The sequence below is a fragment of the Lepisosteus oculatus genome, chromosome 9 (genome assembly GCF_040954835.1).
Source record: "Lepisosteus oculatus isolate fLepOcu1 chromosome 9, fLepOcu1.hap2, whole genome shotgun sequence".
NCBI classification, from domain to species: Eukaryota; Metazoa; Chordata; class Actinopteri; order Semionotiformes; family Lepisosteidae; genus Lepisosteus; species Lepisosteus oculatus.
In genome coordinates this window covers 10,917,255-10,931,480 of record NC_090704.1, presented here as the reverse complement: position 1 = coordinate 10,931,480, position 14,226 = coordinate 10,917,255, and the positions used below count along the sequence as shown (strand labels likewise).

At 35.2% G+C, this 14,226-nt stretch overlaps 2 protein-coding genes across 3 annotated transcripts in view; one reads left to right on the top strand and one right to left on the bottom strand.

The window, feature by feature from the left end:
• The window catches only part of selenoj (selenoprotein J), a 277,040-nt gene that overhangs the window by 25,909 nt on the left and 236,905 nt on the right, over positions 1–14,226 (bottom strand). The window lies entirely within an intron of this gene.
• The window catches only part of LOC102685871 (guanine nucleotide exchange factor VAV3), a 78,187-nt gene that overhangs the window by 6,969 nt on the left and 56,992 nt on the right, over positions 1–14,226 (top strand). For both annotated transcript variants that reach the window (XM_069194127.1, XM_069194126.1), the window contains exon 2: positions 7,939–8,055. In XM_069194127.1, coding sequence (XP_069050228.1) covers positions 7,939–8,055 — 117 coding nt within the window. The remainder of the gene's footprint in view (positions 1–7,938; positions 8,056–14,226) is intronic.

Sequence of the window (14,226 nt, the reverse complement as noted above, 5' to 3'; positions counted from 1 at the left end):
CTGAAACTAGGAAGACAGGACTCAATATGAACCCAATATGTAATGTACTCAAATCAACCATTTTTCATTTTGAATATGGTGCATACAATTTGTAGCAGAATTTTTATTTCATGTTTATAAATTCACTTTTACTGTGTGCAATAATTTGCTGTAGGATGGGGAAGAATAATGCTGAATATTTGCATGACAGTCCAGAGTCACGATAATCAACTCATTTTCAAAATTTAATATTGAGTGCTGTAGTGAGGATGTAGTCCAATTGCTAATACTTGCTAATGGAATGGGAGAGAAATGTGTTATGCTGTTACTATTTTTGAGAATGGACATTTCTGAAGCGCTACCTATATTCTGCGATTAATAATGTACATACAATGTATAAATATTAATTGCATTTATACAGTATAGTGTTTGATCACAAACCGATTTACATTTAGGGGGGGTCCACTTCATTCACTGCTAAAGTATGTCACCTGCTTGGGTGACACATGGCAGTTGTTATGTGCTGGCAGCTCAGCTACACAGTACATCAGGTACAGAAGTGAGAAATTGCTTCAGCAGTTGCATTATGGGGGACTTTTAGCAGCCCAGCCTCTGGACAAGCTGAGAGTGGAATTTTAGCAGTACAGTGGGGTTAACACATGTTCTACTGTTTTGAACAATGCCATGGAATGTTGCATTAGGATCTGGAATGACTTCAGTTAAATGTGTTATCCATCATCATCATCATACTCGAGTATTGGTTTGGAAATGAATCTCCACTGGGAAGAGTGACACCTACTAGACCACCAAAAGCAGCAACTTATGTTTTCCTTAAGTGTCCCATGCCAGTACTGACATGAGAAGAAAAGAAAGATTACAAAACCAAGGGATTCGTCAATCCATCTAGCCCCTTTTGTATTTTGTAGCTGATTGATTTAAGACTCAGTCATGGTTCTACGACATGACTGGGTAACTCATGGAATTGGGCAGCAGTAGGACGGAGCCTTTTTACACAACATTCATTTGATTTGGGAATATTTTTTTCTTTATCATCATCTTATAAATCTACTTGAAGGATAGTGTTGTTAAATCATCCAACATTTACAAACTGACAGTACTTTTCAAACAGTACAAACTTTTTCTGACAGTGTTTTTCTTGTCCCTGGTTTTCTTGTTTCTGTGTGCCCTGCGATGAACTAGTGTCCCATCCAGGGTGTATCCTGCCTTGTTGTTTCTTGCCAGGCTGACTCTGCTGGATAAAGCAGTTTCTAAAATAAATGGATGGATGGATAATACAATTTGTACACTATGAACAATCTATGCGATTTAAAAATACATTTTTTCTCCTCTTTTTCCCTTTGCATTTTGCACTTGGTTAAATTATTTTGGCTTTGTCTGGAAATTGTTGTCCCATATTCCTTTCTTTCCAGTTCATTTGATTTTTTACTGCATTGAAGCTGGGGAAGGGATAGGGGTATAGACTTCTAAAGTACTGTATACCCAGAGAACAGCAAATATATTTTCCCTGAAGCACTGGAGCAAGCTTTACTTAAAATAGCTTTCAATTGTGCATTGAAAAAACAATGTACCTTAGAGTCCTGAAATTAAATGGGCAGTGCTTTGTATAGTTCTGTGTAAAACTACAGCAAGCTTTCTCTATCATTTTTTGCACAAGGCCTTTCATTCAGTGCTAGCACATTACATGTATTATGTGACCTGTTTTTGAATTTCTGTTTAAGCCCTGGTGAGAATTATTATAATTAATTCAAACCACTTTTTCAGAAACAAGCAGGGGGGAGGAGAGATAGGAGCTACAGCTATTTGCCACTGAGAGCACCCAGTAGGATTGCTATAGAAGAAACCATAGAAGTCAAAAGTTTTAATACATTATTGATACGGTTAACACATGTAATTTATTAATACATTTTTGTCTTCTACCATCACAACAGCTCTTAAAAAACAGGTTTTATTTCACACTGAATTGCAAGGCACGCAGAAAGATTATAATTGCTCCGAAACTTATACATTCTCCTGTGCTGTAAAATGTGGCTTGGACTTAGAATGCTAACAAATAAGAAAGGACAATTTGACCCATCTAGCTCATTTGTTTTTTTTAGTAGCTACTTAATCCAAGGATCTCGTCCAGACGTATCTTATGCCTATACCAGGCCTATACTGTATGCTGTAATTAAATAATCCCATTTGTGAAAAAGTGTTGAATTCCCTTAAATATTGTATGAGCACAGAAGTAAAGTGTTGGATTACAGCAGCCACTATTAGTGCCCACCATTTTGCCAATTATCATCCACACGAAAGATACATTTTCCATTCGCAACAGTGAAAAAGTGTATTTCTTACCTAACGGGATAGGGCTTGTGCTTTTGCTTACTCTGTTTGATTGTCCGAAACTTTTGAACAGTGTCATTCTGTTCAGTCAAAGACACCCATACATTTTCTGGATGCTTCTATTGTTTTTCCACTCTTGGAACATTTTGTCATCAACATGTAGGTATTTGAGTTTTTAATTTTCGAATGAATGCGTTTTAAAAAAAGTGTTCTTTTTCTTCAAGAAGTAGTACCTTCATTTTTACTTCAAAGAGATTCTGCACTGTAAATTGTAGGTAACCCAAGTGCTTTTTCTTACATAGTAAAACCAGAATGACATGCGAGTGTTTACAGTGCTACCCAAAGATTGACACTTCGCTTATTGGCAATACTCAATCAGTGCCAGGAGTTACTGTATTTGCATGGTAATGTGAGGATTTTACTACTGTAAACTGTGCCCAATTCCAGAAGAATGTGGTCAGTTTTATAGTACAGGTTCCATGGTTTTACTCAGCTAGAGAATTTATTTGATTTGTTCCTGTGACGTCCAATTAACAAATAGTCATCTTCAAGTCTACACAGTGTCTTTTACCAGTGATATTAATATCTCAGAATGACATGTTGCGGATCTGTTGCTCCCTGTATAAATCATAATGAAAAGGAGTCAGAGCTCGAGTGTATGCATTTGATTATACACTCTGTACTAGTGCAGAATAAAAGTACTTTATGTTAAGGTGATTATTTGATAATTCTATACTATGAAATTAAACATGGATATTTTAATTCTAATTTCTCCTCTTGTACATATTATTCCCCGAAGCTGAAAGTGATCAAAAATGTCACCGATAGCATCATGCTACTCTATATACTCTAAATATTTGAATGAAAAAAATCTAAGAAAAACAATGATAAACTATTTTTCTAAAAGTTAGCTTCTTTTAAAAGCTTCGATATAGATTACTTCTGTGATCCCTACATTTATTATCAGTTAGGCATAGCATATTGATTTATAAGTGTGAATCATGGATATGTCAATACCGAGTGAATTAGACTGGTCTAGGAATTTTTACATTTAGCTTTAAGTGCTTGGCAGAGTGCTCTTTGGGGCAGCTTTGCCATTGAATATCAGTAAAACAGAGATTATTTGAATGCAGCTGGATAGTGTCAGTTCAGTTGGGTACAGTTTAATCAATTTCTCTGTAAACATATGACCTTGTTTTTCTTACTCAGATGTGCTGTGCTGTAGGTTTTCTCTGTTTTTCCCAATTATTTTCAGACTGTATTCTTGTATGATTTCTCAATGTTTCACGAGTTTTTTTCTACCAATGCCAAACGTTTTTTTTTTCCATTGTATAGTTAAGACGAACACACTACACTTTAGACAGGTATAAAATAATAAAAAAATGTATTCAGTCTGTTACCTATCTATGTGAGTGCTTTAATGTAGAGTGATGACATACTGATTTTTTATGTTGTTGGTCTTTTAACCTTATATGTTGATGGGAGCAATTAAAATATTTTTATATTAAAATGTATAGAATTTAATTTAAGAGTTGGAATAAACTTACACTCTCGTGGCAAGCTTACTTCTAAAATATATCCCATTTTGTATTTGTATATAGTTGTAGAAAACTGCTCAGAGGCTGGAGGCGTTCCAGACATTTATTAAGCATTATTTTCTTTTATTGACAATGAATTTGTATCACTAACAGACAGCATTTTCAACTAGCAATTGAGTAGCTAATGCAAAGGACCACTTGTATTTGGCACATAATTTATGTAGGTCTGTCTGTGCCTATCCAATAGTCTTGCCTTTAATTACATAATATCAATAATGAGGATGAAAGGTTGCATTCAGGAAGATGGTGATTTTATATTCACAGAAAGTTGTCGACAGAATATTAGATATATGCGATAGGGCAATAAAAAAGAAGACAGATATAATTTTTCAATTTAAACATTTGTCAACTGCCAATACCAACACTGATGGTAAAAGATGAACTAAAGAGACTGTGTTGTGTGTCCCATTCCACTGTTGAATAATTCTGCATTTGTCTGGTTCACAATCAGATTTTTCTATGTCGATGGCCTTTGCCAATTTATTCCATGTAGTCTATACAACATGCTCATCCATCAGACACCATATTCAATTTTATGTAAATGTTTGGATGTTTTCCACCGCGCCTGTGATATGTTTGGGAACAGTATTTGAGCTGTAAATTATTTGTTGTTAGCTTATTTATTAGACCACGCAATTTCACAGGTATATCCGTTAAATAGAATGTACTATATCTACTCATGAAAAGTTAAAAGAAATCACTCCACTGGCTATTATAATGATTATGTAATGTGACAGTGCAGAGGTACACTGAATTGTCTTCTTTTGATTGACAGATGGTGTCTGTCAAATGTGACCTTTGGTCTTACAGTGCTATTGATTATGTTTTCAAAATGAATAATTTTATCTAAAACCTTTTACTGAACAACTGTGCCAAAGGTTTGGCCAGCTCTGGTCTTTGGAGCCCAAAATACAACAAGATTTCGACATCTCTATAAATCGTCCACAGCTTACAGTTGTGGAGGAGGGAGAAAGTAACTGGCTCAGTGGAGGAGTTCTCTCAAGTGAAGAGCTGTGAGGATAAAATTGAAGGATAAACAGAAGACCTAGTATAGATTCATCACTTTTATCCTGAATTCAAGAATTCTAAGCAGTTATTTGTATAAATAAAAACAGAGCTTAATCAGAGCTGAGTCATTAAATGATTTTGTGGAATCTCCTACAGGTTTATAAATAGGGTATTACATCATATCCTCGTGTGGAAAAGCAATCACTTGTAGGTGTTTCTTGTAAAAAGGCATCAGTACAATTGACACAATAACTGGAAAGAAGTCACTTCCTTTTTTGAAAATATATGATTCCTAATTCATAAAATATCATATTGAAATACTCTGTAGCCTTGGTACAAGCAGTAACTGACTGTGCCATTTGCAGTGGTGCACCACTGCAATTTAGTAGCTTTGAACGTAAAAGGCCCGTTTCCTTCAGATAATGAACCCTTGTGGAATTGCACATACTCTGGGATGTCTGCAAGATCAGCTTTTTTGATAAGATGGAATGCATAATACTGTAAGAATATATTTGACAGTTTCTGTGCCTTATGTTTCATTCTTGTTTTATTGAAAACTTTATTTTCCTCTCTGTCGCTACTCTGTGGACAATGATGATGACCCTGGAATAGCAGAGTTCATCAAGGCTGGAGGGTACAGCCTGGACATTAGTCTACAGCAGGTCCGACAGATACAAACATAGACACACTCACACTAAGGCCAGTTTTCCCACAGTTTAATGTACTAGTGTGACCGTCGCAGTTCTGCCCAGGCTTGTGCCCTCTGCCACACGTTTTGTTCCGCAACACCTGGGGCGCGAACCCAGGTCTCTGGGGTAACGCAACAGGGAACCAGCCATATGAGCTAAAGGAGACCTCCCCTAGTCCAGGCAGCTGAGGTCCCTGCTACGCGCAGGGAGGATGGTGACATCACTGTATCCGAACTGGCTCCGCTATGCTAGTATGTCTCTGGACTGTAGGACAAAACTGGAACTCACACGGACATAGAGAGAACATACAAACTCCGGGCAGAAAACACCCCAGGTCCAGAATTGAATCCAGGGTGCTAACCACAGCACCACCATGCTGCCCTATGATATTTTCATATTTTCCAAAAAAGTAACATGGGTTAGTTAACCCTTATTGCTAATATCTAGAGACAAAAGCCAAAATTTGTAGTTATTATTGTTAATCCTCCCACAAAGGTCTTTACTAATTTTGCGTTCTAAAATACTATTGGTATTATTTTATTAATCATTACAGATGAACCATCAGTTTTCTGTGACCTTCTGTGTTATAATTTAAATACTGAATAACTCAGCTTCAGCCACAGAAATATTCTCTAAAACAACATAACGAAAAAGTTCAATGTCTTTTGGTTGGGCCTTATATATTTACAGTATATACAGATAAAATCTATATGCCAGGTCTTGAGATTTTCTGTGCTTTTCCTTACCCAACTTCCTCTTGAACTGCTCTCGAGTGCCTTGCACTGTTTTGTTGAGCTCGTAATAAAGATCACCAGAAATCTAGATACTTCTGAAAATGTTATAACAGTTGTCAGCAATTAGAACTGGTCTTCTTAGATTGATTAAGGTTTCTGGGGTTTATCATGGCTGAGATTATGAATAGCTTCTGATAGGAGGTGAGCAACTAAGATTATTGCTTTCAGAGATTTGGTACAGTATGTGTACAATGCTCATATTTTAAACTAATATAGTTTGGAAAATGTAACTGCATAGTAGTATACACAATTACGCTTCTGTGATTTCATTTACATTAATAAGAAAATAAGTGTAATTAAATAATAACCTATGAATTCTCATAATAAAAAGTAACAGAACATTCTAATAAATATACTGTGTAGCATCAAAAACACTGCCAAACATCTGCAAATATAGTCTTAGCAGTACAGCAATAAATTGCATTCAGTAGTAATAGTGTTCTATATGCTGGTGCTCAGTTATTCCATATTTATGCAGAATATGCATTGCTACATAAATTGATTTCTTCACAAAGGTTAAACAGATTTTATTAATTACCTGATTAAAAATGTATTAGTCCGTAAAGTGTATTTGCATTTCAAGTAATGTGTTTCATTGAGTACTAAGGGAACTTTGATGAGTTTTTTTTCAGAATCCTGAATTATGAATTAGGCTTATTGTGTACGGTTTATGAGCATTGTCTGTGTTGTTCTTGCATTTGTATTTCTCAACAAAATGTGACTTCTTAGGAAAGGTAAAAATGACCTCCTAATGTATCTTGATGTCAATAAAGCTGTTATAAAGCCTTCCCTGGAGTTAGTGAGTTGAAGCTAAGATGTTTGCTTTTATTTAATATGTTCAGCTGCTTAGTGTATTACAGTGTTATTTCTGTTGCAAGCCGTGATTAGATATTGGTGGATTAGATATTGGTACATGCTTCATAATTACTATGTAAATCTCCAGTGTAGAAAAATGAACCTTATTAACCAATCCTAGGTATATCTACAGAACATAATCTGTTCTATGGTGTTGGGAGCCATTTGGAATAGAATGTATGAGGTCAAAAAAAGAATGAGAGGGCAAACCTGTATATTTTTGTTGTAGAATACAATTTCAGAACACAACCGAATCTGCTTAAAATGTCCTTAGCACATACTTTCAGTACTTTCAATATTTATTAACATTTTACGGTACAAACCAACTGATGTGATAAAACAGCAGTGAATAAACAATTACACCAGTATAAAATTTAACAACTGACAAGACAAGTAAATTTAAATATAAATTAACAAAGGTAAATATAGAATTCTGAGAGTGCACAAAAAAAATAGTAACAATCTCTGCTTTTCTTAAAATGGCACACAGTGCCAAGATTATGTGAATCACCCATGCCCCTTCAGTGACCTGGGGCCCTACCAGCTCCATGAGTAAGTCCGATAGTGTTTATTATGTTAGATTTGCTTTCATTGTATATCTTTTGACAATGAAAAAAAAATGTATTCAATGCTGATAAGATACACTGAGAGTATGATGTTTTTTTCTAGTTTCTGTGCTTGAAGAATATCAGGACATTCCTAACAGCATGCTGTGAAATATTTTCTATGAAGAAAAGCGAATTGTTTGAGGCCTTCGACCTGTTTGATGTTCGGGATTTTGCAAAGGTAAGCATACGATTCATTAATATGATTTCCAAAAATGTGATCTTTGCCTAAATGCATTGCAGGGAAATTGCTTGCACTTGCAAAATTGTATATGTTTTATTTTGGCTTGGCAGTTCTGGTTATTTGATTAAATGGTAAAATTATAAAAAGTTATTTACAGTACTGTAGGTGTGGTTGAATATTCTAATAAATATATTTTTTCTTAAACTCACTACTGCATTTTAGTGATACTCTATTTAAGCATTTTTCATAGATATTATCATTAATTTTCTCCTTATTTAAGAAAATCTTTTAATTCCTGAAGAATTATTTTAAGTAATTTTACACCTTTGCGATTGTTTTCTTTTTCTGTTGACCGTTTAGGTCCCTGTCCACACTTTGCTGTAGAAAAACATTTATGACTCTCGTAGCCTGCTGACAGTTTTAATGAAGTCCCATGTGAGCTTTAATTAAAAATGGATGCTATATATTGCATGACCAGGCTTTTTGCTCTGTGTGTGTCCAGTTTGGTTGATAGTTTATTGTGACACATACTGCCTCAATCAGGAAGTGGGTCAGGCAAATACTAAATGGGGGCAGTTCTTAGGAGGGAATGCATATTGTGCTGAGAGAGCCTGTGTGACTTGTAAATTAAAGCAGTCTGTCTGGCTAAGGACAACAACACTAGCACATGTACCGATCAATGATGTCCTCAGCTGTAGGTTGTAGATTGTCATTGAGCCACAAAAACGACTTCTGTATAGCTCACTTGTCTCCTCTGGCTGTCTGAAGGGAAGCTTATGATTAAACCGTATAGTTGGAAATACTGTTGGCTTTATTGTTTTTGATGTGAGAAATTTAGCTCAGGAATAAACAAAACATACATCACAATCAGATGTATGAAACTTGTGGTTTCATCTCTGCTTTGTTTTCCAATTAGACAATACATACTTTTGGAGGAATTTGAAATATAGGGCAAAATAAATGCTGGTGCAGCTATTCATTAAGTTTTTTTTTTAATTTTTAATTACTATAGTTTTCAGTGCAGTACTTTTGCTTGCCTAAACAGCCTTTTTGAGTGTTTTTTTTCCGCTATTTTAGAAATGCTGCAGTATTACTTTCTCTCTCTCTCTGCCAGCTGCTGCATTCTGCTTTCCCAAGGTCATCTGTAATCAATAGCATGGTAATCTGTATGGCTCTCACCAGCCCCACTATACCACACTTAGAGATTTTGCTAAATTCTGGGAACCTTCCTTTACATCATGTAATAAGATATGTTAAAATGCTGTGATGGGAGTGCTCTTTATAAAATTCAATCAATCCTGTTGCTTTTCGGATTTTAATGTACAGTCTTATTTGATTATCGTTTGCCACATGTGCTTAAATGCGTTTTTGTACCATGTAGATCATATTAAAAAACAATTCAGCTTTTAGAACACTTTAAGAAAGTTATAAAAATATAATGAACCAAACATTTTCTTATATTGACTTTGAAATGCTTAATATCTTACAGGTTTGTATGTTTAAATGAAAACATGTATTTAGCATTTGATGTTTGATTTGTAATTTTTTAAGTGGAAACCACAATTTGGCAGTTATATTGTTTAAATTGCCTAAAAATATGATTTATAAATAAAGACTTTCGGTTGTCTTTGTATTCCATTTTTTGGGGGGCATAACAATAGAAAATCTGACAACATAAATTGAAACAGATTGTTTAGAGCATGTATTATTTTGTAATAATACCTTTGTAGTTGTTTTTCCAAGAAACATACAGTAAGTCTTACCGTCTCATTTATTTCTAAGCAGCAAGAGCAATATGAAATCCTGCGTTGAATAATAGTATCGATTTTATTGTATGCATGTAGGCCTCTTGCTAGATGATCAGTTGATGAAATACATTTAAATTAGCTGATTGGGTCTTAAATCAAAACCTTATTGGCTAGCCATCATAATGTTTAAAGTGTACTTTCATTTATACGATAGGGGTTTTTTCCATTTTGTCATTCATTATAAAAATGCAATCTTTTAAAAAAAATGCAATCGTTCTGTAGATTTAATGATTTAATACTTTCTTAAGAATCTCTTTTGTGTTTTATATCTGTACTTAACTGTAATATTATATTTATTATTGCTATGGCTGTTTTTCCATCATTAAAAAGGTTTGCTTTGAATTAGCATGACATTAGCAAGGAGACCGAATATCTTGAACTCCCATAATTTTAAAAAGGAAACCTACTGCTTATCATAATTAGAAATGTAATTGTAAAATTTATAAACAAACAGCAGTACGTTTGAAAATTCAAAGAATTATGTAAATATGCAAAAGCTTCTACTATATTTCTTCAATAATACCAGCTTTATGTATAAAAGTGGAAATAGAATTGTTGCTTTCCTGTTGTAAATAAGTAAAATTTAATATGAAGTTTTAGGTTTTAAGGTTTAGCTTTTCCTTTATGCTTCTAAGGGGTGGTTAGAAAGTTTATTTGTACATTTTTAACACAAACTTCAAAGCTGCATGAAGAAGGACAAAGGAATTCCTTTGCAAAGATCAAGCTGACACTTCTAAGCCTTTAGCCTGGTAATTTTCCATCATGATATTACTTCAGTTGTAAGTATTACTTTACATTCAAAACCTTTGCATTGCAGAAAGGTAAAATTACCTCCTCGTTTGAAATCTTCGTTTAGTTAGGTAAAACCAATTTTATCTATAACAGCAAAATTTAATTGCAGCCAATAACACCAGATGGGACCTTTGGAAGAAATTTCACGGTGCTGTCATCATTTTTAATTGTTGTCAAATACTCAAGTCAAATACTGATCTAAGAAAAGAAAGGAGACAGTTATTTTACACTGATTTAGCTGGGAAACGGATATCATACCCACTCCCCATCTATACTTTTCTTAAGTATATATCAAGCCATTTAAAGGTATGATACTAAAAATCAAACTTAAATAATGCAGGAAATTTCACAATTTCACATCTGGTCTGGCACACACCTGAGCTACGCTTTGGAAACTAGTTACAGAGCCTATAGCATGCTGGTGCGTTCTTTATCGTGCAGCATCGCCGTCAATCAATATGGCTCGTAAACCGAAAACAAGTACGAAGGGGAAAGAAACAAGTGTGAAGGGGAAAGGCATTTCAAGAAAAGTGCCTGATTTATAGTTAAAAAAATTACATTTTGAACAAGTTGCGTGGTTGGAGACCAGTTTGGGACGTATGTATTGCAGGCATGAACCTTTGATTAATTACAGACGGAGAGAAGTCTATTCTTGAGAACTATGCATCTGCTATGTTCCCTGTATTTTATTATTAAATACAGGTGTATTCTCTCACACCTGAAGAAGGCTCCACAGCTGAAACATTGTGTTTACTTTCTTCAGACGCTACAGACGCTTTGTGCTCTTGGTGGTGTTCTGACTTTCTTCAGCAGGTAAAATTCAAGCTCAGCTGGATTGAAATTGGAAATTGTCTTGGCCGTTTTAAGTTTTTCTACTTTTCCCCCCGATGAACTCCTTGGTAGCAATATGTTCTGGGTCATTTTCATGCTTCATGGTGAAGCGGCACCCAATAAGTATGGATGCATTTTCTTCTACATCAACAAAATAAATATTTCTATAAACATCAGAATTCATTCCGCTGCTGACATCATTAGTTTTTATCACCATTTCACTAGGAATAACAACATCCAAGAATAAAGTGTACTGAAAGGAGAAGGGGATCACGTATGGTATTTATAGTGTTTTAGGAGAGGAAATGACATCAGGAGTGATTACGAATTATTTAACTCCATTAAAGACAACTGAGCCAGTAACAGAGGTGGCCATGCATGTCCAGGCCACGACATTTCCTTCACTATGCTTCACAAATGAGGTTATTCATGTTATTCATATCTGTAGTTCCCTTCTTTCTCTATGCTTTAACCTTTATATCACTTTGGTATATCTTGGTATCATCTATCCGTAAAACTTTGCTCCAAAACTCTACTGGCTTATCTTTGTACTACTAAGCTAATTCTGAAACAAGGTAATCTGATTCAATAATGTCTTCGCTTATTCACTGTTCGATAGGGGAGGACTGTTGTGTTACAAAATTCAAGAGTATTGACATTCTGGTAGTGCCTCACTAACCATGTTATACAGACAAGTTACTTTTTTGTGTAGACCCCAGCAGAACCTGTGAGATCAGTCAGCTGTGAAGGAGCCACGATGCTTCATACAGAGTTAAATTGGGAAACATCTGTCCGACCAATTAACTTCCATTGTTAAATATAATACAGTTAGTAAAGGGATGATCAATATTTCCTTTCTGGTGTCTGTTGCTGAATTGTGCTTTTCAGAACTCTGGTTTGGTGGATGGATTTGATTCACCCTTTATTGTTAGGATACCTTATAATAAATGACAGATGAAAGATAGTTCAAGGATAAATGCTACCTCTGCATCAGGACAATGGTTGTACTCCAGGAGGATGTTCTTAGGATTTCTTATGGTGTCACATCCGCGGTGGTGCAGAAAATTACAAAAGCAAAAGGATAGAGGTTAAAATGATCTCGTGCATCATGTCTTTTTACAGGCAAAAACAGCAATGACTAAGCAGTAAAAAAAAAACAAACAATTGCACTGTTTTCATGCATTTTTTTCAAGCATAAAGTATTTCCCCTTAATTATTTAGCCTTTTTAAATTAATGTCATACTTCATACATTTACAGTTACCCCTTAAAAATGTATTCCCCATACTCTTAGAAGACATCTATTTTTATTTGCATGTTTTCCCAATGGTTTGCATGAAGCTCTACCTTAAATTTCTATATATTGCGGTGATGTTACCATGCTTTACTCATTGTGGTTATCAAAGCATACCAGAGTAACATTTTTTAACAAAGAAGACTTTGCAAAGTAAAACACATGTTAGTGTCACTTTCACACATATGCAAGTGTTTTCCCTTACCTGAAGATAAAGTCTCTTCTCAGGATGTAAGAGAAAATGTGATAATTAGCATTGAAATGTGTGTATTCTTGAAATGCCATGTAAATCAAGGTCTTTCAGCCCACAGCATTCTTCACACTATTGCTTTTATATTTTATTGTTCTTGGGTATTTAATTTTTTTCTTATCAGGTACTAGTACCTACTGTATGAAAGTAGTACCAGTTTTTCTTTATGCACAATTCAAACATTTAGTAAGCATATATAATTCAGTTCACCAGTAAAAATGCAGCTTCCTCCATTCTCTCAAACATTCGCTCAAACAGTAGGGTCTTGACACTTGCGAACTTAACATTCGTGAATTTGCTTCTTTGCAATTAGCTCGGGCTGATGGGGTCTTGGTTGAAAAAAGAGCAGGACAGGATAAAACCAAGCCAGGCTGTTAAACCCAACTGTGAAATTAGCGGCGCAACAGACTAGGTTTGTGAGACTAATATAGACAGTGAGAGATCCCCTCCCTTTCCTCTATCCATGTACCCCCTACCCAGCATCTGTATCTCAGCATGGTCTTGTTTTTGTATTGTAACGAACGCTGCAGATTCTGTGTTGGTGGTGTGGGGAATGACAAGCTGCAGATGACTTTACAGGCTCACTGACGGTCTTATCGCCTATTTCATTTCAGAGGGGCACGCTCATGACAGAGGCAGAGAAAGTGCAGGCAGCCGCTACACGCTAAAGAGGGATGCATTGTTGTTCATTTTAGCTGATAATTATAAATTTGTGATTACTGTTGTTTCTTTTAGTTGATCAATGTTATTTTCATTACCTTATTATTATTTTAATTGCTATTTAATTAGTAAATAAAGGATTACTTATATCTTTTAAGCATCTTTACTATATACTGTAGCACATAAGTGACAGGATAGGGGTGGGCTTGGTTATACAGTATACAAATCAGGCTAATTGTGACGGTGCTTTGCGCCAAACTCTTTGGAGTACAGGTCTCAACCAGTGACAGAAGAGATGTCTTTGCACAAGATAGAAATAGAACTGCAACTTTTTGGATCATTGAAAGAAGAAACAAAACTACATAGAACTGATTTTCTGGGGGTGGGTTGTATGTGATTTAGAGAAGTTTGCTCATATGATGCTGTCTACCATGTGTGCAATCACACTGTGTTACGAGTTGCATTATACAGTATGCAATGCCCATCTCCGTGTTCTCCCTTTAACCCCGTACTCCAAGTAATCAGGGTACATTAT